This window comes from Diabrotica undecimpunctata, chromosome 5 (genome assembly GCF_040954645.1).
Source record: "Diabrotica undecimpunctata isolate CICGRU chromosome 5, icDiaUnde3, whole genome shotgun sequence".
Taxonomy (NCBI): domain Eukaryota; kingdom Metazoa; phylum Arthropoda; class Insecta; order Coleoptera; family Chrysomelidae; genus Diabrotica; species Diabrotica undecimpunctata.
In genome coordinates this window covers 133,444,280-133,471,653 of record NC_092807.1, presented here as the reverse complement: position 1 = coordinate 133,471,653, position 27,374 = coordinate 133,444,280, and the positions used below count along the sequence as shown (strand labels likewise).

Genomic DNA, 27,374 nt, shown 5'->3' with positions numbered 1-27,374 from the left:
CAATATGTACAACCATGTAGTAACAATAATGTAGATTGGCTTAGTTTACAAACACTCGCCATAATAATACAAAACAGTCGTGTTTTAGGGGATGTTACTTTGTTTTGACTATTAAACAAATGTAGTTTCGTCCGAATGTACCTCCAATTAAGTTAACTGAAATTATGCTTGATGTTTGTGTAATTTTCTCTGCAGTGTAAGCACAACTTCTACAATTTAGTGTATACGAATAATTAGTTTATAAAAGCTTATGTTTGCAAAGCGCAATTATAAGTGAACTTGTAGCTGTCACACAAGATTTAGACATGACAAAAAATAATGCTATATGCATATAAAAGCATATTTTGTCAGGGGCGTAACGCAAAAAAGTTTTTAATAGATGAAATAAAAGCTGGCAAAAGACTAATTAATCTGCCGTTACACGCGGTATGAGCAAATTCCTCATCACATTCCTTTAAAAGTAATGGCACGATATTAGCTAATACGATAACCTTGACCATCAAATAATGTTATTTAACATCGTTTATAAGAAGAGATGACAACTTTTCGGAATATTTCAGGTGGTCAGTGTGCTGTGATACTTGATCAAAGTGACAGCTCTTAAGGTGAGGGTGCTCCTCACTGCACGCGTAATCACGTTTTTGTAATTTTAAAGAAACTTTTATGTTTTTGTTTAATTTTTGGGTAAGTCTAAGGTATATCTTTAAAACATTATTGTTTTTAGGTTAGGTATCATTTAGTAAAATTAATTTGCGTCAAGAACCAAGAAACCATTTGTGCCTTCGAGATGAAGCAAAGTCTCTAAAAATAAAACGAGAATCTAATAAATCTTATAATTTTTCATTTGCTTATTCATTATCTTATTTGTTTATTATCTATTTATATCTGATTTATTTATTCGTTAATTCTAAACTTTTAATTTGGAATATTTTTTCATTTTGTTTTATTAAATTGATAAAAATATTTTCGTTTATAAGACTTGCTATTATATGTATGTATATACCATTATAATTTTATATATGCTGACATTAATTGAAGACCTTGGGACCAGAAGAAGACAAGCTAAAATTTCGTCAAAAATGAGTTAAAGTAGAAATCGCACATTATAAAACAATATTAATATCCCAAACAGAAAATTTCAGCTGTTTTCTCATAGATAGCGCTACTGTAGTAAGTCCCGTTGTGTCACCATTACGTTATATTGTAACAGGAGAGAAGCCACAGTAGTAATCAAAATGGCGGCGAAACATTCTCGTTCATGTAATCGAAACATAAATTTTTCTGAGTCTGATTCTGAACACAATAACCAGGATCCGTCGTTTTTAAATGAAAGCGAAGATGACAAAGACTACACAGTGTCTAGAAGTAGCAGCGATTTGGAAAATATAAACATAGGAACGGTAAGTTTATTAAATGTGTGGCTTGTCCTCTTATGTTATATTTTTTGAACCTAAAAATATTAAATTTTTGCTAAAGGTTTTTTGTGGCTTATCCCTTTTAAGTAAAGTAATATATTATTACAGGAAAACAAAGAGGTTTATACCCCACAGACTTTTTAAGTTGTCTTGCCAACTCCAGAAAAGAAGGCACCTTCTAGATGGAGACACAAGAATACCTAACGACATAAAAAAATTAAGCGCAAGACTAAAAGAAATCTAGGTTGTGAATATATAAATACGAAAGGGAAGAAAATAGAACCAAAAAAATTAGGTGCACCTTGCGGTGGCACAAAACTGTGTAGACAGCTTTTGGCGGGCAAGGAAAATGATATTGTTACGATAATAAATAATATGGCATATAAAACTGTAAATAAATTATGACTAATTCTTTTTTTATTGTAGTCACTTCGGCATTCAGTTTAAAGACCTGTTTACCTGCCAGCAGAAATTTCTAGTCCCTTCGCCGAAAAACCAGTCCATGAGTCACCTTGTCGTCTAATGGGTGGAAGGTCATCGATTCATCGCCAGATCCTTCTAGATAACGGCATTTTATATATTATATAAATGGGACATTTTATTTAGAGCGACAGTCAGTTTTTGAAGATCGCGCCGCGTCTTAAAATGTAACGCACGTATTATAATAAATTATTAAGTGTAAGATAAATTAGTAATAAAGACTTTAATAAATTTGTGAGTGTTATAAATAGAACCTTTAATAGTAAATAAAAATCAATAAATTAGAATAATAAAAACATAACAATATATTTAATGCCTTTTGGAACTTGAGTAATTATGACAACCAAAATATTCACCTACTCTCAACTATGAAAGTAATTCCAAAAAAGAGAAGTTACCTAAAGGAAACAAAACGAGTTCATTCATCCAGAAATGTGTCAGTTAAATACAGAGTCAAAATATATGTAGATGAAGTTGAAATTTGTAAGAAAGGGTTTCTTGCCATACACAGCATTTCAAAAAAAAAAAGTTTTGAAAGACTGGTTGACCAAAACAAAGCAGGTGGTTCTACTCCAAAGCCAGATGAGAAAGGTAGGCATAACAACAATAAGAAAATACCAGAAAAATACTGTGAGAATTTTGGATAGCATATTAGTTTACTACCAAAATACACAAGTCATTACAGCAGGCAAAAAACCCAACAAAATCTACGTATATAATCCGATCTGTCAATTTCCAGTTTATACCATGATTATTATCTTGAGTGGTGCCGCCAAAATAATTTTGTGACAGTAACTCAAGATAAATATAGGCGCATATTCTGCTCCGAGTTTAATATAAGCTTCAAGTTGCCTAATAGCCATATCTGTAAAGTTTGTGATGCAATGAATATAAAAATTAATAATACAGCTGAGAAAGAAATTGAAAATTGATTTTGAGTTACATAAAAGACGTGCCTTTCTTCTTCTTTCTTCTTTTGGCATCATAACCCTGGATGGGTCTTTGCCTGTCTGGCTATGTCCTTCCATTCAGATCTCTCTTGTGCCCTTTTTCTCCATTGTCTTATGTTCATTGTTTTCAGGTCGTCTTCCACGTCATCCAACCATCTCGTTCTGGGCCTTCCTTTTTTTCGCCTTCCTATGGGCTTCCATTGTAACATTTTCTTTGTTGTTTTTGCATCGTAAAAAAGACGTGCCTAGGTCATGCAAAATTTAATGAAAGAGGACACAGAGGAGGCTAAAGGTACGGGACCTGCAATAGTTATCAGCTTTGACCTACAACAAGCTATGCTACTGTCAAATTTAACAGTGGGAACAGCGTTCTATTCAAGAAAGGCATGGGTTTGTAAACTCGGCATCCATGACTGTATTAGTGGAAAAGCCTATATGTACATGTAGCCAGAAAATATTGCCAAGCGAGGTAGCGATGAAATTGCCAGCATTTTCGAACTAATAGACCCACTGCTGATAAGATTATAGTGTACACAGTTAACTACAGCGGCCAAAACAAAAATTGGTCTCTAATTTGTTTATGGCAACAGCTTACTATAGGAGGCATTTTCACTTTTATTGAGCAAAAATACTTGGTAGTAGGACATATAAGATTACCATGTGACCGTGATTTCGCAGAAATTGAAAAGTATAAGCGTCATCGATTAAAAAAAGTTTATACTCCAGACAATTGGTACAAAGCAGTGAGAAAATGTAAAAGAAAAAACTGCTTTGGGGTGATTATATTAAAACAGTCTGATTTTTTTTATAGAATTACAAAGCGAGATTACAAAAAAAAGCAATACAGACAAAGAAAAAGTTAAATTTTTCAAAATATCAAGCCTTAAGTGTTCATCTGAACAATCTAACCTAATGTATATCGAACATCTTGTAAATGAAGGCTATAAGGCAGTTAATATTGGGAAGAAAGGTTTTAGGAGGTCAATTTTACTTTCCAGGGATTTGAAATCAAAATACACTGGGCGTATTACAATAAACAGAAAAACAATTAAAAATATTTCCCAGCTCTTACAGTTTATTCCGCCAGCTTTCCTAAAGTTTTAAGAAATTTGTGCTTGCCAACAGATTCTAAGGGAAGCTGATAATGAACCATTAAAAGATACTAAACATTTGTACGACTTCTCAGATATTGAAAATATTAACAACTGAATTTTTTATTGTTACATTTTATGTTCACTTTTTAAAATACATTTTTTTCATACAGAAGGCGATAAGCCTCATACTTTGTCAAAAGCTCAAAAACCGTTAAATAAACATTAGTGTTACATTTACTGTGTAGTAAATAACATATTTCTAAGCGATTGTGGACCTTACTTCCGAGAAAAATGTAAAAATTTGATTTCAGGATTTAAAAATGATATTTTCTCCAAAATATTGTTTGGTGGCATGTCCCTTTCTGGTCCCAAGGTCTTCAATTTTTCCTCGAAATAAGTGAAATTGATGTAGGTAAGGGTGTCGCTCATACGCGAGCAACTACGTTACAATAAAATACGTCTCTAACGGAGGATTAAATAAAAAATTTAATATAGTTGCTTTCTATTAGGTAAAAATTTAAAGAAAACAGTAATAATAAAATCATTTTAGGATTCCAGATCGAACATTCGAACGGTAAACATGTATCGAAGACGAGCTTCTTATCAAACAGTAATTACTAAAAATATATCGTTAATAAATAAATACAAATTTATTTATATTTTAGTTAAGTTTAGCAATATTCAAGTGATAAAATTATTTTACATCGTTTGTGCTAAACTAAACGATTTTTACGAAATGGAGTTAAGATTTACTTTCAGTAAAGAGCTCCATCATTCCCTTATACCTACATATTTTGTCCCTTTGGACTCCTCAAAACGATTTTGTGGAAAGCTCTGAATGGAATAGAATCTTTCTGTCATATTACCGATTATTTTAAAAATAATTTGGACCAGACTTTACAGCGACATGTATTAAAAACCAATAGAACTTTGTTCGAAATAAATTCAGGGAAATGGCAAAGCTGTCATTTCTTTATTTAAACAGTAAACAGACGATAAGTGACATGAGGAATCTAAAAAAGTCGAAGATTAAAGATTTAGATTCCGTATGTCAGTATATCTCTCGTCTCTTTGCTTTGTAAATTGTAGAAAGACACCAGATTTCGCATTTTCCTAAATTTATTTCGAACGAAGTTTTTTATAGATGTTGCTGTAAAGTCTGATTCAAATTATTTTTAAAATAATTGGTAAAATGACAAAAAAGTTTTGTTCAATTGAGAAACCTCAACAAGCTGAACTAAAAAACCTGTCTCTAATCGGTAATTTAGGGGACAGGACCAGCTTTCAAAAGTTGAGCATGTTAATTATCAAAATCAATAATACTAACTAATATAAATCATATATCTGATTTACCCACTACAAATTCAAAATCATCATCATGACCTCTTACAAAAGTGCAATGAAAAACTCAAAGGAATCGATGAAGTCCTTTCCATTCATAGATTAATTACGCCTAGTAAAACAATTATATTATCTAATATATGGCGGGTGTTGGAGAAAAGTGGTATAAGTCTAAATTTTAAGTTTCGAGAAAAACGCAATTATAGTTTTTTCAAATTTAATATTGTTGTTACAGATACAAATAAGATATTTTCGTTAAACAATTTTTGGAAATGGCTTTGAATTTGTTGGATTAAAATAGATCTACTAGTAAAAAGGACCTAGTTGTACAATTTTTAACAAAAAATATGACTTATGTCACTTTTTACAATTATTTATTAAGGAACAAGAGCTCTTCCGGAAGATATAGTAACAAATTTAATTATTAATTATAAATAAAAAAATGTTAAACTAAAAAGTTTTATGTTTACTTAAGGGGGTACATTTATTGTCAAATACAACGTAAAAGTTTATTTAATTTTTAAAAATTTCAATTTCTTTGTGTACACTCTCCTCGTCACTACTATTTTCATCCTCGGGTAACGTATTTGGTATATCCTCCTTCGTAGTTAAATTTCTATAAAAATCATGAAATGTTTCTGAAATATAAGGCAATAGCTCTATCAAGTTTTTTTTTATCGATGTTTATTGGATTGGGACCTTTATATGACAGAGGAATTTTTATGTTTTTAGGCTACGTATTACCTTTTCTTAAAAAACATACTCTTTTAAATGGTTCGTCTACATTTAAGCTACTTTTGTATTCAAGGACACCAGGATTCTGTGAAAATCTTAACCATTTCATTTGTTTCCACATGACTTTTTCTCCTAAGTTGTTAATTTTTCTTTGTTGAAGGACATTCTTATACAAAGAAGAAAACTCAAGAAAATCCGATCTGCACATTTCAGTAACCAAAAAAGTTTGCTTATTTCTACATAGTCTTACCAAATTCATCCAGTCTCTTGGGTGTTCTGTCGAACATGGATATCTTTTTTTTTTCTCTATAATTGCGTGATCTGAATCACACTCCATGTGGGTGTGACCAGGAACAAGAAATTTGTGGTTAATGTATGGTAGATTGGGATTCTCTTTTAAAACCATCATGAACATTGCAGGTAGAAAAGAGTTCTTGTTTTGTCCTGCACACGTATCAGAATATAAGGTGATCTCTTTTATTTCAGGTGAAATATGTGAAATCTGCTTGTATAAGCATGACGCAATCTGATTTGCACCCCGTCCAGCTACGCCCGCATGCCACATAAAACACATTGCTTGATTATCATTACATCTATTTAATGTTAAATTAAAGGTCCACAACTGCCTTTTATAGAATGCTATTGAAGTCTGAAGATCAGGTGTGAGGAGACACTGTTGCAAATCAAACGTATAAATGATGTTTGATTTATTTTCTAACGCAGCATTTTTATCTATACGCTTAGCCTCATAAGCGTTTGATGCTTCTTGTTGGTGATTATCAAGAAGATTTTGAATTTCTTGCATTTTTTGTGCATCTTTAGTTGTTTTCAGGAGCATATGATATTTATCGCATGTAGCGCAGGTATCCTTTTTAGGCTGTTTGATTTTTATTTCCATGGAATGGGATACTTCTTGATATTTGAATTTCGATACTGGGGTTTTCTCGTGAGGTAGCCATTTTTTGTATTCTTCATACATTCTTGTTAAGGTATAGTAATGAGGAAGATATATCTTTGATGAGTCACGACGACAATAGTGACTCTCATACGTTGGGATTGATCCAATGTGAACTCTTAATAATTGAATATCTTGTTCGGGAGTTTTGTTAGATGGTGAGGCAAGACCTCGCAAATCATCATGTGGCATTGCAGAAGCTGAAGAAATCTTGTTTTTTGTCACATCGGTTAGAAACCGTTTTGTTTCGTTAAAAGTTTTTAGGAAACAACTTTGACAAATGTTAACTAGTAGTTGACCATTTAGTGGTAAAAAATATTTGTGTGACAGAAGCCTATTTTTATGTTTTTTGTTTTCTAATTTACGTTTTGTGGTTTTCTTTCCGTCTGTTATTATAAGCCTAGCTATAAAAGACACGCGTTTGTTAAAGCTCGCTAAAGACCAATATTCTTTGAAAATTTCCTGTCGTTTTTCTTCAGTTATCCTGTCTTTGCATTTTAAGCGGCAACTTAATAGCTCCTGACATGTCCGTGCTTTTATAACCTTCCCACTTTTCGTGGTGTACGATAACCCAAGGTTTCTGTTCTGCTTTCGTTCCTCACGAATTAGCCTAGTTTCATTTTTTAGCGATTTTCGTCCAGGTTTATTTTTCTAAATTTCTCTTCCTGACTCATGTGCAATAAATGCTGTTGTATCTTTTTTCAGCTTTTTCTTTGGGATGTCATTATCGGAGTCGGTATCACTTTCTTGTATATAATCTGGGTCCGCGTCACTATCATGAAACGCCTCCTCATTACCTGGATATTCCAGATAACCTTTGTCGTCGTCATCAATCCCACATACTTGATCAATTACTTCTTCCAAAGTCTTTCGAACATTCGGTTCACAGAAGGACAGTGAAGGTGCAGGACTTGATCTATTATCTTCTCATCATGGAATTTTCATCTAAAAACCCAGAATAATATCAAATTTTTGAAAAACTAATAAATTTTGTCAATTTTTTTTTCCAGAAAAATGAAATTGTCACGCCAAAATGGGTTTTTACTTTTTATGGAAATTCGGTCCCCTCTAGAGAAAACCGAAAATATATTATTTTATGTATAAAATGATAGGAAATCTGAAATTGGAATTGAGTATGTAAGTTAAGCATCAACTTTTACATACATTAATTTTTTAAATTTTTAGAGATACAAATTAAAGTAACGCCACTGGTTAAAGTTAACCAAAAACAATAGGCATATTCACCAAGTTATAGTTGAGTTGCATCTAGAAAACTTTTACGCAAAAATAAATGTTGTTAATCTAGTATGTCGTATAAAAAATAATGATATTACTGTTTTAATTATTATTGTAAAGATAAATAAACAATTATTACCTTGGAGGTCTCCAGTATTTACATTATCTTTTTCCAACAGTTTGAAAATCAATTTGCTTCTTTGAGATGCCATAACCTCTAATTTTTATTTCTCACGGCTATTACTAAATAATCTCAAACAGGAATTGATGTTATATTACAATTAGGTAGGTATACTATCACTACACTACTTATTACATTTCTCTCGAATACTTAAAGCTCATTTAAAAGGTCAAAACAAAAGTGGATAAAACCAACAGTAACACACGTGTAGTACTAAATCACAAATGACAGACAAGTCGATTGAGCGGGAACAAAGCGGTCATTATTTTAATAGGGAAACGCGAGGTAAGTCGACCTAAAACTTCACAGTTTGAATTTCTATTGCCGTAACTACTAGTATATCTCAACATATATCATCAGTTTTCAATTTTGGAGTTAAAACATTTGTGATATGTCAACATTATATTTTTCCCTATATTTTTTAATGAGAATAGTGATATATTTTTACATATACCTTTATTCACAATCATATTTTACCAATAACTTTTGATATATTTGCATTTGTATCACTATTCACAAATATTAATCATAAAATTATATAGGGAAGACTATTATAACTAGACTTATTTCAGTTTTCTCTATAATTTTTTTCCTGTCTGGCAGATGGAGGCAAAACAAATAGTACTAGAATATTTATAACATTTTTCACTATATTAAATGATATTAAAAATACTTATATCATGTAACGCAAACAAATAACACCTGCTTGCCCAGTGAAAACTCCTTTAACCCAGAGTAAAGTAACTGTTTTTTTTTGTGAATTTTAGATCATGTAATAATTTTTTGATATCAAGTATAATGGAGTTTTGAAAATTATCCAATGGATGGCTACGAACAGCTTGTAATACTGCCTGAGAATCTGATACTATTACGATGTTTTCACAATAATTAGTGACACACAAAGTTAGTGCTTTCTGTATAGCAGCAGCCTCAGCTGTAAAAATTGAACAACATTCAGGAATTCGATATTTCTCAACATAATTGCTGTTTGAAACAAAAAAAGCGACCACCAGTACTTTTAACAGTTTTTGAACCATCTGTATAAATTATTGTTAAATCTTTCCCTAATTTGCTTAGTATGGATTTGAATATCATATTAGTTAAAATTGGCAAGTCTGAATAAGAGGGGCTTTATAATTAAATTTTGGTAGCTGTAATATATAAGATTGAAATGAATTCGTATCGATAAAAGATTCTGCAAGAGGAGGAGAATTTTTTATTCTCCAATAAGAATTTGTTAAATTTTCTGTCAAAAGTAAACCTATTTTGTGAAACATAGTTGTATTAAACGATCTGTATGTTATTCTAATAAATAGGCACTTTGAATCCTAATTTTAAAAGACTCTACTAGGGGCTCAATATAATTCACTGACAAATCTTAAACTGCTGATGGTACTGGTCAAGATTTTTTTGGCACACATTTAATTATAACGATTCTTACAGCATACTTAGGTCAATATAAAACAATGTTGTCTTAAGTTTTTTCTTTGTATCCTGCATTAAAAAAAATTCTAAATAAAGACCATAGAGAAAAGATGATTAACATTTATACAGATGCCCCAAGTAGGTATTCTGGCCGTAACGAACCCAATCACTAAATTAAAACTGGTAAAGAACTGCAAATATCTCCTCGTCAACCAGGAAAAAATAATAAAGTGTCTTTAATATGGGTGCCTGGTCATGAAGGCGTGCATGGGAATTAACAAGTGGATTTATTGTCAAAAAAGACCTTGAGAGAAAACTTTGTAGGCCCAGAAACATTGTGTGGGATTTCCAAATATGCCGCAAGAAACGAGATTCAGAAGTAGCTACTGATGAATCATTAGAAGATATGGTGATTCACTAAAAAGTAAATCCAAATTAAAATAATTAGAAATATTGATAAAAAACTTTCAAAAATTTTGATAAACCTCAATAAACGAGAGATTAAAACGGTCATCGAAATGGTGACTGGTCATTGTCGTTTATAAAAACGTCTAAGTATACAAAATAGGTACGATGAATACACTACGGTGCAGAAAATGCGAAATTAAAGGCTTCCATAGATTTTCTGTACTATTACAATGTGCTAAGTGATCTAAGGCAGGAATTCACTGGACAACTGAGGACTGAACAAGAAGAGATCCTACAACTATAAATGAGGAAACTTTTGGTCTTAGTTAACCTTTTAATGGCGGCTTTATAAAATACTTTATACTATTGAAATGATTTGGGCCCTAGATGACGTTGGAGTGGATATAATACATCAAATTTGTCAAAGAGTGTGGGAGACAGGTAAATGGCCTGAGGACTGGACACAATCACTATATATTCCCATACATAAAAAGGGAGCGAAAGATTTATGTAGAAACTATCGAACAATTGCTCTAATTGCGCATTGCAGTAAGATACTCTTACACATAATTCTCGAGAGGATAAAGCCCTTTTTACTACCTAACATTGCGGAGGAACAAGCAGGTTTCGTTCCCGGACGTGGTACTAGAGAACAAATTTTAAACGTACGGCAGATTGTAGAAAAATCCAGAGAATTTAACATCACAACATATTTGTGCTTCATAGATTATAGTAAAGCTTTTGATTTGGTCAACTGGAGTAAAATGTGGCAGGTTTTGTCTGAAATGGGAGTCCCCAATCATCTGATACTGCTAATTAAAAGCCTGTACAATAACAATTATGCCAGAGTTAGAATAAATGGGGAACTAACCAATAGTTTCAGGGTCACAAAGGGCGTGAGACAAGGCTGCATACTAAGCCCAATTCTATTTAACATCTATGGTGAATGGATAATGCGGAAAGCTACTGAGGGCTGGAACGCCTCGATGGGTCTTAAAATAAACAGAGATAAAACGAGAATCATGATAATTGACAGAGCTAACAACAATTAAAATCATCTGGTCATGATAAACAATATCGCTGTTGTAGATAAATTTGTGTACCTGGGCTCATTAATAACCAACAAAGGAGGCTGTACTGAAGAAATAAAGCGGCGGTCAGCAATCGCAAAAAGCGCTATGGCAAAATTAACAAAAATTTGGAAAAGCCATGAAATAACTACCGATACAAAAATGAGACTAGTAAGAAGTCTAGTTTTTCCAGTTTTTACTTATGCATCGGAATGCTGGACCCTTACTGAGAAAGACAAAAAGAACATAGATGTATTTGAGATGTACTGCTATAGACGAATGCTGAGAATACCATGGGTGGCCCGAAGAACAAATGAATCCATACTGGACCAGCTAAACATAAAGAAAAGACTAAGAACACAAATATCAGAACAAATAATAAGCTATTTTGGACATGTCCTTCGAAGAAATGGTCTTGAAAAACTTACCATCCAGGGAAAAGTAGAAGGCAAAAGAAATAGAGGTAGATCTCCCACACGATACACGGACCATATTGTTGCTACCATTGGCGCTCCATTGTCAGAATGTGCTAGAATGGCAGAAGATAGAAAAACGTGGAGGAACATTGGGAAATTTAGTTAATAGCTTCATGATATCACGATACCTGCTTTAGGTTAACGACTAAGAAGAAGATAAAATACTTGGAATAAACAGACAATACATAAAAGTCTTTTGATTTTGACATATTTTATTAGATTTTGAAGTAAAAAAAAAATATATTACTGTTGTATTTTGTCTTCACCATGTTGTTTCCATTTTGAGAACGTTGACATGTAGGGTAATATGTATTTTTTTAAAATAAAATACTTAACTGTTTGAAAAAAGGTTTATTATTAGCACAAATGTCTAAAAGAGGTAAAAATAAGATACACACACTTACTGCACTGAAGTCTAGTATATTTATAGAACACAACACAACGCCCTTGGTTAGTGCCTTCGGGAATGCGATTTATCCTGTCAAATTTTATGTCGCTTAGAACAGGCACAGATGGACCGCCTTTTCTTTTTCTTTGACCCGATCCTATTTTTACAAGTACTAGGGCAACGTTTCTGCGAAACTCAACGTGTTATATTTGTTGCTGCATTCACATGTTGAAAAAAGCGAAAAGCTGCTACAACCGCCAAATTAAATGCATACGCAAACAAGCTCCACCACCATTTTTTTGATCTAAGTCGGGGACGATTAAGAAGCAGCTAAACGATCAAAAAGGTCAACACCACCCATTCCAATGTTATATTCTCTTATCAAATTTGGTTGAGTTACATCTTTTTTATGTTTAGACTTCACTCTTCTGGTGGTATTTTGAACTGGGGTTACTACAAAATGATTACTTGCCACTATTACAGGAGCATTGTCATTCCATTTGACACTAATAACATCGCCATCTGATTTGTATTCATAGGTCCCTAGATCTTGTTTTTTGATGGTTGACGATGAAACTAGAGGACATTTGTTGATCCCGAACTGTACCACAAGCCCGTATACCGTTTTCTGATAAAGATTTCAGAAGGAAGTAGCTGGTAAAAAATTATCAAAATATACAACATGGCTGTCCGTATTTTGCAGAATTCTTAACATATTATTCACAACTTGAGTTCTTAAGGGAGTTTGAGCATTTCCCGATTTTCCGCAGTAAATATCAAAGTTATTTGGATATTCATCATTTCCACAAAGAATCCATGGTTTGAATCCGAATCTATATGGTTTATTTTTATAAACATTTTAGCTGAGTAATGGCCATCATATGGAACCATTGATTCATAAATGCTTACATGTTTATGAAAAACTCCAAACTGCTTAATATTACTTTTTAATTTTTCGAAAAGTGGTAAAACTTTGGCTACTTTTGAGTTAGAATTTTTCACGGCTCATTGTTTTTGCAAAGATTGGAGCCTGCATGCCATCCGCTGTTGACCAGTAGTCATTTTCGCCGGGTAGATGATGATATCCGCTAATCAGGATAAGCAAACCAATAAACTCAGACGAGCAAGACGAATATCTTCTTTAGAAACTGTAAAAATATGAAAATTTTGATCCCTTCCAGCGTAAGTTTTACTTTGATTGCGTATAAAACTATTAATTTCTGGAGTAAAAACAAAGAGAATTTTTCAAACTTCGTCTTAACCATATGCTCGGCTCCTATTTTAGGTGGAACTTGGGCTTCTTGCTGGATTGCCACTTTTTTAGATTTCCTCCAGTTTTGTGGCGCTTGACTTTCAATTGATTTTCCTTCGTCATGTGATTCGGCATCATCATCATGAATTTTTACCTGTCCAGGAACCTCCATTGGCATGTCAACCACGTCCAAAATCTGGTCCTCGTCACTATCAATATCTCGGTCTCCTGAAGTGGGAGGAAGTATTATAAAATTAATGTTAGAGGATATTGAAGTTTCCACATCTTCCAAAGCATCCCGTAATAGTCTGTGTCGGCGTACGGGTTTCGTAAAACAATGATATATCTAAGAAACATGATTTAAGAGAACGGTTTATGTAAAATAAGACTTATTTTGGAAGTCTTACTTAAGAATATATCTTATTTTACATAATTTTTTGTTTTTTTTTTCAAGAAGCCTTCGGTGCTCTTAGTAAAAAAAATGAAAATATATGTAATAAAAGAAACTGAACCAATAGATTTTTATTTTTAGTTATGTACTTATTTCAAGAAAGAATCAAGACTTAAGAAAAACTGATATATTAGACCCTAATTAAAAAAAAATTATTTTTCTAAACTTATCCATAAAATGTTTCTGTCTCCATTCTAATTTTCTCGGCGTAAACAATGCACACAGAAAAAAACCAAGTGCACATGTATCCTTCTAGAACAGCTCTGATCGACTGTTGTTATTCCTTTATCGTTATTGCCCTTGAAAATTTACGAGCTAACAGAAACGGCATTATAATTTATTAGGGTATATTAGGTACTCAATGATGCCAACATTTTTATTTTGGGACATGGCTAGTTTCGACAACTTTTTTCAAAATATAATAAAAAAATTTAGTAGTATTTAGCAGTATTTGGGACAAATAATAGGAAATCAAGGCAGAGACGAGCTGCTTCAATGCATTTTGCAAAGTAAAATTGAAGGAAAAAGGGCCCCAGGACGAAGAAGAATATCCTGGCTTGCTAACCTGAGAGCATGGTATAGGTATAGAAAGACATCAATACAGCTATTTCGTATATCAACCAACAGAGTCATCATAGCCAGAATGATCGCCAACATTCGGAACGGACGGGCACCCTATGGAGAAGAAGAAACAGTATAAACTATTTACTAAGGTAGTCAATTGGTTACCTTACTTGAAAAAATAGTAGCAATAGAGTAATTTTTACGGACTTGATGACAAAAACCGTAAAACGAATTTAAAAATTGAATTTTAGTGCTTTTTACTTTTTATTTTATAAATAAAATAAAATAAAATAAAAGTTACTAAGAAGATCTAAACCTCCGAGGTGTCGAATCGGGTTTATGTCTTAGCGTAGTAATAAAAAAAAATAAATAAAAAAAAAGTTAAAAAAGTAAAAAAAAAATAAAAAAAAAATAAAAAAAAAGATACAAAAAATAAAACAGCAAAAACAGAGTAAACTAGTAAGTAAGTTTCTAACATTCCATGTCTTAACTGTCAATACAATAGTTTTAAATTTAAATACTAACAATATCTTGTGTAAAGAGAGAACTCAAAACAAATTGACTGGCCAGTTGGTTGTCAAAACCAGTGCCAATAAAACACACACACACACACACACACACATTTTTTTTTAATAAAATTAACCCAGATCTAAGTAAAATATTTTGATAAACTAGTAAGCCCTTTACCTTTACAAAACAGATGTAGTGCGATTTACAAAAATAATTACATAAACAATTCTAAAAAAATTTTTTAATAATTGTTCCCAAAATGGGAACGTTAGCAGGTAAAAGGTTATGACCATAGGACTTATTAAAGTTTAGTAAGAAACTGGTTATGATACAAAGGTCTTGTGATCAATATAACAATAAAAAGAGATTTAAGTTACCATCTGAAATAAGAAAAAATTTGTGTGAAAATTGAAAATTTTCAATTATCAAAATTAATTATTTTTTAAAACTACGATCGCAATGAAACACCAAGCATGTACTTGTTGTGTTGATTCACTTACAATATTTTAATAATAGTTGTTCGATACTTAACTTATCCTTGTTTTTTTTTTATTTTAGGCGGATAGTTAACACCGGTCTCGAAGAAATGCCCGATTTAAATAGTCTGAACCCAACTGGAGTTCTGCATATGGTGTAAGTAGTTGCAATATTTTAGACAATATAAATGTATAGAATAAATAGATATAGTCAAGTATATTGCGGAAATGACATATTATATTGCTAACACTAGTAGTGGAAACAATGCGATGACTTCTTGATATCTTCATGAAAGTTATGATACAATAACCGCTAGAATCCAGTATATTCGATCACCCTAATTCAATCAAAAGTCCGTCTATCAGCATCAAAACTTCTGGAATCTTGCAGCATCACTTGTGACGTAGTAGAACAGCAAATTCAGCAAGTGCATTTATTATAAATGAAGCATTGTCAAACCACCTATTTTCAGTCTGACTGTCAGACAATATTGTAATATTAATCTAATATATTTGTGTTTAAATTCTGAATATTATATTTTAAATTGTACCTAAAATCTTTGCTAGTGTACATAAAAGTTTATTTTAAGTGTTTGTGCTTTTAAAAAAAAATGTTTAAAAGAACATTCATAATTTGCAGGAGCAAAACAGGAATAATTTTCTTGTACGTAAACACAAAGCATATCTCGCATTTCAAGTTTAGTAATTTTTTTTTAATTTTAAGACAAGCAGACTATTTAGTGGCAGTAACAACATTTTTAACAGCACTAACAGCATTCTACTAGATTGAAATGATTAATTTAAACTAGAGTCAACTACAAAACCTGAACCTATTTTCAAATTTTGATAGTGTGAAAACTGAACCAGTTTTTGTCCCCATTCATTTCTCTTACCGATTCCATACTATCCCACTACTTCTTCCTTGTCGTTTCTCTTGCCCACTTTGGCATAAACATTACCAATTAAATACTTAAAGGGACTTTTATTGTTATTTAATGCTTTATTTATGTTACTGTTCCTCCATTTCTTCGTCAGTGTGAGTATTCGTTGAGGCGTATTTGTATGTTGCAACTCTTTGATAGTTGTAAGGTTAAGCTAGCTACGAGATACTAGTTATTTCTACTATTCTTTGATTCTATTTCTTGTTGATTATGAATCCACGATAATCTGATCTGCCCGTTGATGTGACTTGGTAGTAGATTGTGTTTCCTGACGCTAATTCCAAGCTCTTCATTTTTTCGTCTTAATTCGCTGATTCCTATGACGTCCCATTTTATATTTTCTGTTTCTTTTTCTAGTTCTACAAATCTGGATTGATTTAATAGCATCATCATCATCATCATCACCAATGGCGCTACAACTCTTCGTGAATCTTTGCCGTGTTTACTATTGCCTTCCATGTTTGTTCAAACATTCCCGACAATTTCCATTGTCGCATGCCCATTTTATCTAGAATTAATAGCAAATCGCAGCTATACGTCGCTATATAAGAAGTTTTTGTTTTATTTGATAATATATTGATAATATTATTAATAATAATAACAACATTAAACTTAATGTGGCTTGTAGATCAGCCCCTAACAATTAATAATCTTTATTCTAAGATAAAAGATAAGACTCCCATAGATAGGCTTAGTAACATTGTCTACAACATTCCATGTCTCTCTTGCAACAATTCCTACATCGGTCAAACATCTCAATTATTGAAATCACGTATTACACTACACAAAAGTGATTCTCGACTTCACCCTGACCGTTGTGCATTAGCCAAACATGTCCATTCCAGTGGTCATCTCATTGACTATACGAACACTACAATTCTCCACCGTGAGAACAATAAAAAAGAGAGTTCATTGAAATGTCTTATATTTTCCTTAACGATTTCTCCATTAATTTTAAGAGTGATATTAAGAATCTAAGCGATATATACCACTTCTTACTTAAATCAGATACCAAGAACAATACAACATCACAGATAACTAACCTACCTTTATAATTAATTTTCATTAACTAAAAAAGATAACATTCCCTTGCTTTTCTTAGATACATCTCAATAAGATATAATAATACATGAACAATAGAATATGATTAAATAAACAAAATCAAAATAATATTTCCCTATACTGGGATTTAATTTCATTGGTTTTTACCAATGAACCTTAACGACATAAAGATTCATAAGAACTACTGAATTTGTCAGCGCTTACGTTCTGGCTAAAACAGAACCTCACTTTTAACTTTCTAAAAATCAAAAATTTAGTTATTGCCGACAATTCAAAGAATTACCTCCTTTTAAATGTAGTTACATTGGGTTTTTCGATTAACCTTGGGTAAACCTTTGCGTGTTAAGTACAAAGCTACCATACATTTCAAACCTTAAAAAAACTTTTTTTGCACATAGTAACAAAAAACACCACTATGTTACTAGCAAAGTTTTTTAATATTCTAACTCTACAATTCTAAGTTACGGTAAGATCAATAATGTTTTAATAGATAATAAATGGTAGCTAATTATAATTTATTCTCTTTCAGCCCTGAAGAAGCCAAATTAATTCTCTTTGGCGAAAACGTTCGGCGAAACAATATTGATACTCATTAGAGTCTTTCTTGCAGATTTCCCCAATATTTAAGAGTTTACTTATATATATATATATATATATATATATATATATATATATATATATATATATTTGCATAATATTATTGTTTAAATTTTGTTTACACAAATTATACTTCAATATTTAAAATAAACAAACATTCTCGGTAACTTAATTTAAATGCAGTGTTTTTCAATTTCAAGTTTAAGCTTGTTCAGTAAGATATTCATAGTAACTTGAGTATCGTATATTTTTTTTGAGTATCCCAAATTTAAGCAAATCTTTACAAAATATTTCAATGTGTCAGTAAAACATTATTTACCGATTTTCTAGGTGACTTATTTTCCATTCAATGCTTGTTAAAAATATTTCAAAGAACATATCAACGTTTGTATTTACTATATTTAAATAACACAGACTTTTTAAAGCTGCTATGCCCTGCCACTGACTGTAAGTTTATTGTGCTTTCAAAACGTTGATGGCTTCAATTCAGCAAGGATTCCGTTAGATTGCTAAAAGTGGAAATATCGACAGTAAATCTTTACTGAAATGCAGTCTAAACCAGATAGGATGACACATCGTGTCGAGTATATTTTTGGTGATCTAAAGATGTCAGTTTAGTATTGGATAACATTTATTGTATAATGAGGATAATATATTTGATACCATAATTTTGAAAGCGGATGTTGAATTTATACGACCAGACAAATTATTTTATTCAATATTCTAAAACTGGTATCACATGTACGACATGTATCACATCTAATTAGAATCTGCTGAGAAAATTATATAAAAAATTAAAATTATAAAAACCCACCTTAAATCGAAATAGATACAATATGATCATCAGCAAAAAGTAAGTTTTAACGTATCAGCAATCAGTCAACAGTTTATAAGACTGATCATACTTAAACTAAGATCTCACTAATCCGACACTTTAATAAACCGATACGTCCAATCATTTGCCACCTTCGGCCAACGTCACCTTCTCCAGATATTACACTACATACGGCTTATGCGCTCCGTCGTGTGAATAGTCTCAAAATCTTAAAAAATTTCAGGTGCACATGCGTACAAAGGCTATAGCAGGATAAGGTGGTAAAATCTACAATCGGCTAGATTCATATTTGGGATTGGGCGCTCGAAAGTACATATTTAAAAACCCCTTTAGTCAAATTTTTAATTCTTTGTGTGATCCCAGGGGTTCCCTATCGCAAAAAATGTGTTTTTTCGACAAAAATATTTTCTGAGAGATCCATTTTTTTTTAATCTAAAAAAATTTATGAACATACATTTTAACGCCCAAATACGCTCTGATTTTTTTTTATATTTTTGGATTAAAATTGAGCTCTGGAAAAATATTTGAAATTTTTAAAAAAAATTTAGGTATGTAGGTAATTTTTGGCAAACTTCTAAATAATTATTTTTCATGTTCATATTTTTTTAGTTTTTCAAATGCTGTTCAAATGGTATTTTGAAATTTTTTTATAGCAGAAGAATCTTAATGTTGATACCTATTTTGACCATTGTTATTTTATATGATTAAAAATAATTTTTTCGAAACGAAGTAGGCTACGACAATGAATTTGACGGGGAGTTCATATTATCTATTTATTGACAGCAGTCAAAACATTGTTAAGAAGCGTTATATGTATTATAATTCGAATTAAAGATTGCACTTTTTTCAATAGATATTAATATTGGTAATGTTAGTAATTAATTTTTAGTATCAATAATTCGTGATGAGTATATCATATGCAGAATTGTATGATTTCGTCTAAGAAACATTTATTCGGGACGAAAAAATTGATTCTTAAACTTTGTTAAAAAAAAGTTTAAAAAATTTGAAAAACTTTTCGCCTGGGCGAACTGTTAAATCTTATTTTGGGGTATATTATAAAAGTATTTATGCAAAAAAATCTTATGGGAATATTTTTCCGAACTAAAATTTTTCCCTTTTCTAAATTAAATAGAATAATTTTTAGAATCTTGCCAATTATAGAAATAAGTAATTTTTTGAATATTTAAATATTTCACCAAGTAGGGAATTTGACCTAAAAATCAATATATTTACATGTCTTGTAAATACGTTCTCTTATTATTCATATTACCTTTATTTTATTTCCAATGTTTTATAACGGATCCCATACAGATATTATTTTCTCACTTTATGACGAAAATATGTGTATAGAATCCTTTAGACCATAATAAAAAGTATGTAGTCAGTTATGCACACTTTCTGCACATCTTGCGAATCATTCTGGCAAGAAAAATGTTTATCGATTCAAGTAAAACTAAAGTAACCCCGGACGATAACAGGCTGAAACAGTTCCCCGAGGTTTTATACTGAAAGAGATCACAGGTTTTTTTATTTGGTCCTAACAATTTGTTTTCTTAGTTTTCTCGTTTCCTTTTGTCTCTGAAATGTTTACTGATATGTGTTTTTTTAATAACTTATGTACTGCATTTTACTAGCAATAAAAACAAATTTAATTGTTGTTGGAAAATATGGAGTAGCAAAAGTTGTAATTTTATTAGGTAATGTAAAATTAATGAACGATTTCCGAAGTGGAAATTGAAACTTCAATAAACGTAAAATTAATATTAATTTTTTGTAATTTACTTAACTTTTTTTTTATTTAGAAAAAAACATATAATCCACATCAACCACGCAGGGTTATTAGTGGAGTAACGTACACACGAGTTCATTTTATTTACATTAAATATATGTATATAAACGTAAATCTTTTAAATAATTTATTGCGTGGTCAGTGTTTATGGTTAAAGTGGTTTTGATGTCATCTGAGATTCCATATTTTCTTCTTGTTTCTTCGTGGTACTGGCAGTCAATCAGAATATGCTTCACTGTCAATGGGATTCTTTGTTGATTAAGAATATATGGGTCAATGCAGTGTGACCAATTCTTAGTCGGTTAGTTATTACTTGGTCCCTTCTATTGGATGGACTATTCAAGATGGTCTTCACAAGCGGATAAATCTCTTATAGTTTGGTTCCTGAATCTTTCCAGTAGACTTGCCATATGTTCATATAGTGGTCTTTAATTAGGTTTTTGAGATCGGAATATGGGTAATTTCTTGATTTGGTTGTATATTGTGAGTTTATTCGACTTGTTTTTCCTAGGTTCTCCACTTTCTCATTTACAGCTATACCTAAATTCGACGGTACCCAGATAAATGCTACTTGTTTTCTAATTGATTGAATTATATTTATCTCATTTTTTATAGCCCAAAATATTGGACTTGTAGGGTATATTTGTTTTACACCTAATAGAGCATTTACAGAGTCAGTTATGATAACACATTTATTCTCACTACGCGTTTTAAAGAAAATCAAGGCTTCCAAAATGGCTGTGGTCTCGATTGTGAGGATGCAGAAGTTTGTAGGTATGGATATAGTATGAGTAGTGTATTTACAGTAGTATGCAGCAGCGTTTCCGTCATGAATTTTAGAGGCATCACTGAACAATTTGGAGATAATTAGCATAATGAGATATCACTTCGGAGTAAAAGTGTTTAATGAAAATCGGATTTGTAGTTGATTTGGGGTATTTTGTGAGGGTTAAGTCATTGATAAGTGGTTATTGGTATTGGATTTTACATGGAGGAAAATTTACACTGACCTGTGAAAATCGATTTAGCTTATCTATATTAAAGTCAGAAGATTTTATTCGTTTTACAAGGGGAGTACTATTTTTAGTTAGTTTTGTAGAAACCAATACTGGGATGGCAAATTTGGGAGAGTACTGGATGTTGTTTCTGTGCTGATATTTTCCCTATATAGTTTAGGTAGAATTAGTCATCCCTTGATTATCCTTCAACTAGTGATGATTCGTCAGTTTCGGCAGCTGAAGAAGGGTTAGGGTTTATTTTTTTCTTTAGTCGGGTGATATTATTTCTTAACCTAGAATTTTGTGTGTAACAGTAAACAAAATTAAGGATCTGAATTAGTTCTTCTGGTTCATTGGAATAATCTTTAGAAGTTAATTCAGGGTTATGAGAGTTTAAAACATTTTCCATAAAATCACATATTTCATTGAAATCTAGTATAAATGGAGGTGATCTATTTTCGATTTTGTCTTTTATGGATTCTCGGGAGTGAATGACATCTTCACGGGGGGTTTTAGAAGAGGTTTTGGGTTTCTATTTTGGTTTATATTGTTTAGGGGTATTAAAAAGGGATGAGTCGGTGGAGTCAGTTTTTGGGTTGTCTTCGTTAATTTCAGGAGATGATATGTTATGTCTTTTTAGCTGTTTAGAATTGACTGACTGCATTATTTAAGGTTATTGGTGTTTATGGTGTCATAGTATTTTCAGTGCTATTTACAGCTGATACTGTTGTTTTGGAAGAAGAAGACGAAGTGTTTGAATTATCTTTAGACATGTTTTGGATGAGGTCGATTTTCGTAGTATTTTCAGTGTTGTTTACAGCTGGTGATGTTGTTTTGGAAAAAGAAGATGAAGTGTTTGGATTATCTTTAGATATGTTTTGGATAAGGTCGGTTTCCGTAGATTGATATATTTTATCATTGGGTTCATTAGGTTTAGATAATGACGATGTAATTTGAGTTAAATCTGAGAGTGGAGTTGAAGAGGTTGAGGTTTAGATAATGATGATGTGGTTTGGGTTGAATCTAAGAGGGTAGTTGAATTAGTTTGGTTTGAAATGTGAGCGAATTCTAATTCTTGATGACCAATGGTTTTACATTTGGAGCAACTGAATCCGTCTATGAAGAGAAATACCCGGTACGAAGTATTATCATGAGTTATGGTAAAAGAGTCAGGAATAGACATATTTTCCAGGGGTGTAATAAATGATTGCCTTCTAAAGCTCAAAAAATGACTGTACTCACTTTCAGACATACCTACTCGAAGAAAAGTCATTTTGGATACAGTGTGAATACCAAGTTTTTGTAATTATTGTTCAATTATTTCGTTCGGGATTGTAGGACATGCATTAGATATTAGAAGTCTCTGGGCTGGAGAAATTAATCTTCTTACTTCAACTTGACATCCATTTATTTCGATATATTTATAAGAGTGAAGAAGAGCATCAACAGTGTTTTTTGAAGAGAAGTATATGCATATCCTATTGTTAGCAATTCTGGAGGCAAAAAGTACATTAACTGGACCCACTAGTGATCCAACAGCTACGACGTAATCATGGATTTTTGTATCTTCAATGCTGGAAATGACTATTGCTTGTTGTTTTGTTGGATGTTTAAAATAATTTACGAAATCTGAGTAACTGTGTTTAGTGAAGTTGTGTGTAGTATTATTGTTGTATGAAGTCATTTGATTAATTTTATTGATCAGAAGTTGAGCCGGTCCTGTGGCCGGTCCAAAAAACTGGTCAAAACCCAACTGGAATTTTTGTTATCTATTTACGTAGGTAATATTTAAAGATTATTTTGTTGTTGTTACAAAAATAATACGAAAATAAGTGCTACTCACTTGAGATAATATTGTCAGCACTAACTAATGCACTTAAATTTGTAGTAGAGGTATAAAATATTAAATTATGATTTGTTTTTACCATTTAAAATGAATATATTTCGGAACAGCTAATAACGTGGTAGCCTCACTTTACTTAACTATTTTATTTTATTTTTCATACTATACGCAAACCAGTAACATAAAAATAATATCGAGCGATTCATAATCATTTTCATCAAAGCTATCCGAGCAAAAAATTATGTATGTCTGGTTTTAATCTGAATTTATATTATTGGTTTATAAGTAAAATTAACAAAATTATAAGTAACAATAATAAATAAAATCAACGAAGATGCTGGATATGTCTACCACCAACATCTCTACATAACGTAACTATTCTTCTCAATGAGTCTATAACATTGTTTAGGACCAACGGAGTATTAAATAATTCTTTAATATGATTTCTTTATTCTTTATTTAAGATTTTTGAACTCTGTTTTCAAAACTTCCACAAAATTTATTTTAAACTCTTATCACTCCAGCTGTTTCGCTGATTGGCTTTCTCAAGTGATCTATTTTTGGCATGCTTTTACAACTTTATAGTCTCTAATGAAATGGGTTAGAAGCGGATGTCTCAAGTTGGTCATTCCGAATTATATCTGTCTTTTGTTGTTTTCCGTAGATTCTAACAAAGATAGCTTAAGGCCTTTATTTTAAATGTGAAGAATTTTAAATTCGTCATTAAAAAATGATTATGATCTAGAAGGTGAAGTGCGTATGTAGAATCTGTTTTTCTATTATTGAAAGCCCTTTTATGTTCTGCTATTCGTTTATTAAAATTTCTACCAGTTTGACCGATGTAAGTTTTTGGGCAGTCGCCACATTTAAGTTTGTACACACCACTGTGTAAGTGTTTTTTATTTTGGCTTTTGTTGTTTTTAATATATTTGCCTAGGTTGTTATTTGTTCTGAAAGCTGGTGGTATTCCTTTCTTTTTTATGTGTTTGGCTACTTTTATTGATATTTTTCCTGTATATGTAATCGAGCAGAAGGTACTGGGTTTTTTCCCTGGTGGTGGAAATACTAATTTCAGGGCTTTGTTGTGTAGTTTTTGATTTAACATTTTATTAATTGTTTGTTCGTTGTATCCATTAATTACTGCTATTTGCTTAGTGATATTTAATTTTGTTTTAAAATTGTATTTTGACATCGGAATTTCTGTTAATTCATCTAACATACTATGATAGGCTGCCAGTTTATGTTGTGTGGGATGGGATGATGAATTGTGAATAGTCATGTCAGTATGGGTAGGTTTATGAAATATAGAGAAGTCATGTTTGTTTTTAAGTATGATAATTTTTGAATATAAAATTTTTTTTTATTTATTTTGATATGTTTTTAAATCATAAATGTGTTGCTTGTGTGAGTCCATTTCAAAAGGTAAAAGAAATAATAAATTAGACTTACAATCAATTTTATTTAACTATCCAGACGACCGGTTTCGCTTTCTATAATATGCAAAGCATCTTCAGGTCACGATACAAAGTTAAATAAATGCTGAAATAATAAACCCATATTAGGGTGTTGTCTAATAAAGATAAACAAAGATAGATGATATAAATAACATAAATTACAGTAATTATGCCAATATTACATGTCTGTGGTTATTCAAAATAAATAAAATGTTTAAGCAGACAAGGTAAGACCCACAAATTGGTAAAATAGTCCATTAAACTGTAATGAATTAATAAATGAACAAATAAATAAAACATTACTTACATGCCGGTACTCTATTAATTTATGGTTGAAAGAACATGGTTCAAACTATCTTGTATTGTTGATTGGAGAACTCAAGTCTGCTATTGTAATTGTTTGACAGTAGACGGGGAAGTTCTTGAGGAGACCGATTTTGTCCAATGAAGTAGAGATAGGTGTAATGTAATTGTTTGTTTGATGAAAGTAATGTTCTATACCATTAAGTTATTTAAAAGTTATTTATATTTAAAAAAAAGAGGTTAATCTTTGTATATGGGTATATTTTATAAAAACCCTTAAAAGGGCTACATTAAAAACACGAACGTTTTCGGAACAACAGTTCCATCATCAGGTTAAAATACAGGTTACCATGCCTGAGCCACCAAAATATTTGGGTAAAAACCCTTTAAAATATAATATGTTACCAAAGATAGTACATGATGTTGATAATATTATTTGATGTTTAATATTTTAATTAAATTTTACTTCAGGGCACATACACCCATGCTTTAAGTTTTTGGGCAGTCGCCACATTTAAGTTAGTACACACCACTGTGTAAGTGTTTTTTATTTTGGCTTTTGTTGTTTTTAATATATTTGCCTAGGTTGTTATTTGTTCTGAAAGCTGGTGGTATTCCTTTCTTTTTTATGTGTTTGGCTACTTTTATTGATATTTTTCCTGTATATGTAATCGAGCAGAAGGTACTGGGTTTTTTCCCTGGTGGTGGAAATACTAATTTCAGGGCTTTGTTGTGTAGTTTTTGATTTAACATTTTATTAATTGTTTGTTCGTTGTATCCATTAATTACTGCTATTTGCTTAGTGATATTTAATTTTGTTTTAAAATTGTATTTTGACATCGGAATTTCTGTTAATTCATCTAACATACTATGATAGGCTGCCAGTTTATGTTGTGTGGGATGGGATGATGAATTGTGAATAGTCATGTCAGTATGGGTAGGTTTATGAAATATAGAGAAGTCATGTTTGTTTTTAAGTATGATAATTTTTGAATATAAAATTTTTTTTTATTTATTTTGATATGTTTTTAAATCATAAATGTGTTGCTTGTGTGAGTCCATTTCAAAAGGTAAAAGAAATAATAAATTAGACTTACAATCAATTTTATTTAACTATCCAGACGACCGGTTTCGCTTTCTATAATATGCAAAGCATCTTCAGGTCACGATACAAAGTTAAATAAATGCTGAAATAATAAACCCATATTAGGGTGTTGTCTAATAAAGATAAACAAAGATAGATGATATAAATAACATAAATTACAGTAATTATGCCAATATTACATGTCTGTGGTTATTCAAAATAAATAAAATGTTTAAGCAGACAAGGTAAGACCCACAAATTGGTAAAATAGTCCATTAAACTGTAATGAATTAATAAATGAACAAATAAATAAAACATTACTTACATGCCGGTACTCTATTAATTTATGGTTGAAAGAACATGGTTCAAACTATCTTGTATTGTTGATTGGAGAACTCAAGTCTGCTATTGTAATTGTTTGACAGTAGACGGGGAAGTTCTTGAGGAGACCGATTTTGTCCAATGAAGTAGAGATAGGTGTAATGTAATTGTTTGTTTGATGAAAGTAATGTTCTATACCATTAAGTTATTTAAAAGTTATTTATATTTAAAAAAAAGAGGTTAATCTTTGTATATGGGTATATTTTATAAAAACCCTTAAAAGGGCTACATTAAAAACACGAACGTTTTCGGAACAACAGTTCCATCATCAGGTTAAAATACAGGTTACCATGCCTGAGCCACCAAAATATTTGGGTAAAAACCCTTTAAAATATAATATGTTACCAAAGATAGTACATGATGTTGATAATATTATTTGATGTTTAATATTTTAATTAAATTTTACTTCAGGGCACATACACCCATGCTTTAAGTGAGTTCCAGTGTCCGGAGAGTAAACCTCTTCAAACGGACTTCAGCTGGTAACTTCAGTTGGAGATTTCTGTATCCATATTTTTTTATAAGCTGCTATATTGCCATTATGGTATCATGGTCACTTTCTTCGTATAGTTTCACCTGAGAGATTATCTATTCCGGGTGATTTGTTTCTGGCTAGTTTTTTAACGGCATCTTTAACTTCAAGAATCGTTGGTGGTTCCTCCTCTCTCTCGTCTCTT

General features: G+C 31.4%; 1 protein-coding gene and 1 pseudogene across 3 annotated transcripts in view; one reads left to right on the top strand and one right to left on the bottom strand.

Moving 5' to 3' along the window:
- Positions 1-27,374, top strand: part of LOC140441806 (lutropin-choriogonadotropic hormone receptor-like) — a 477,770-nt gene that overhangs the window by 291,911 nt on the left and 158,485 nt on the right. For all 3 annotated transcript variants that reach the window (XM_072532733.1, XM_072532734.1, XM_072532732.1), the window contains exon 6: positions 15,490-15,564. In XM_072532733.1, the coding sequence (XP_072388834.1) occupies positions 15,490-15,564 (75 nt within the window). The remainder of the gene's footprint in view (positions 1-15,489; positions 15,565-27,374) is intronic.
- Positions 5,794-8,418, bottom strand: LOC140440922 (uncharacterized; annotated as a pseudogene).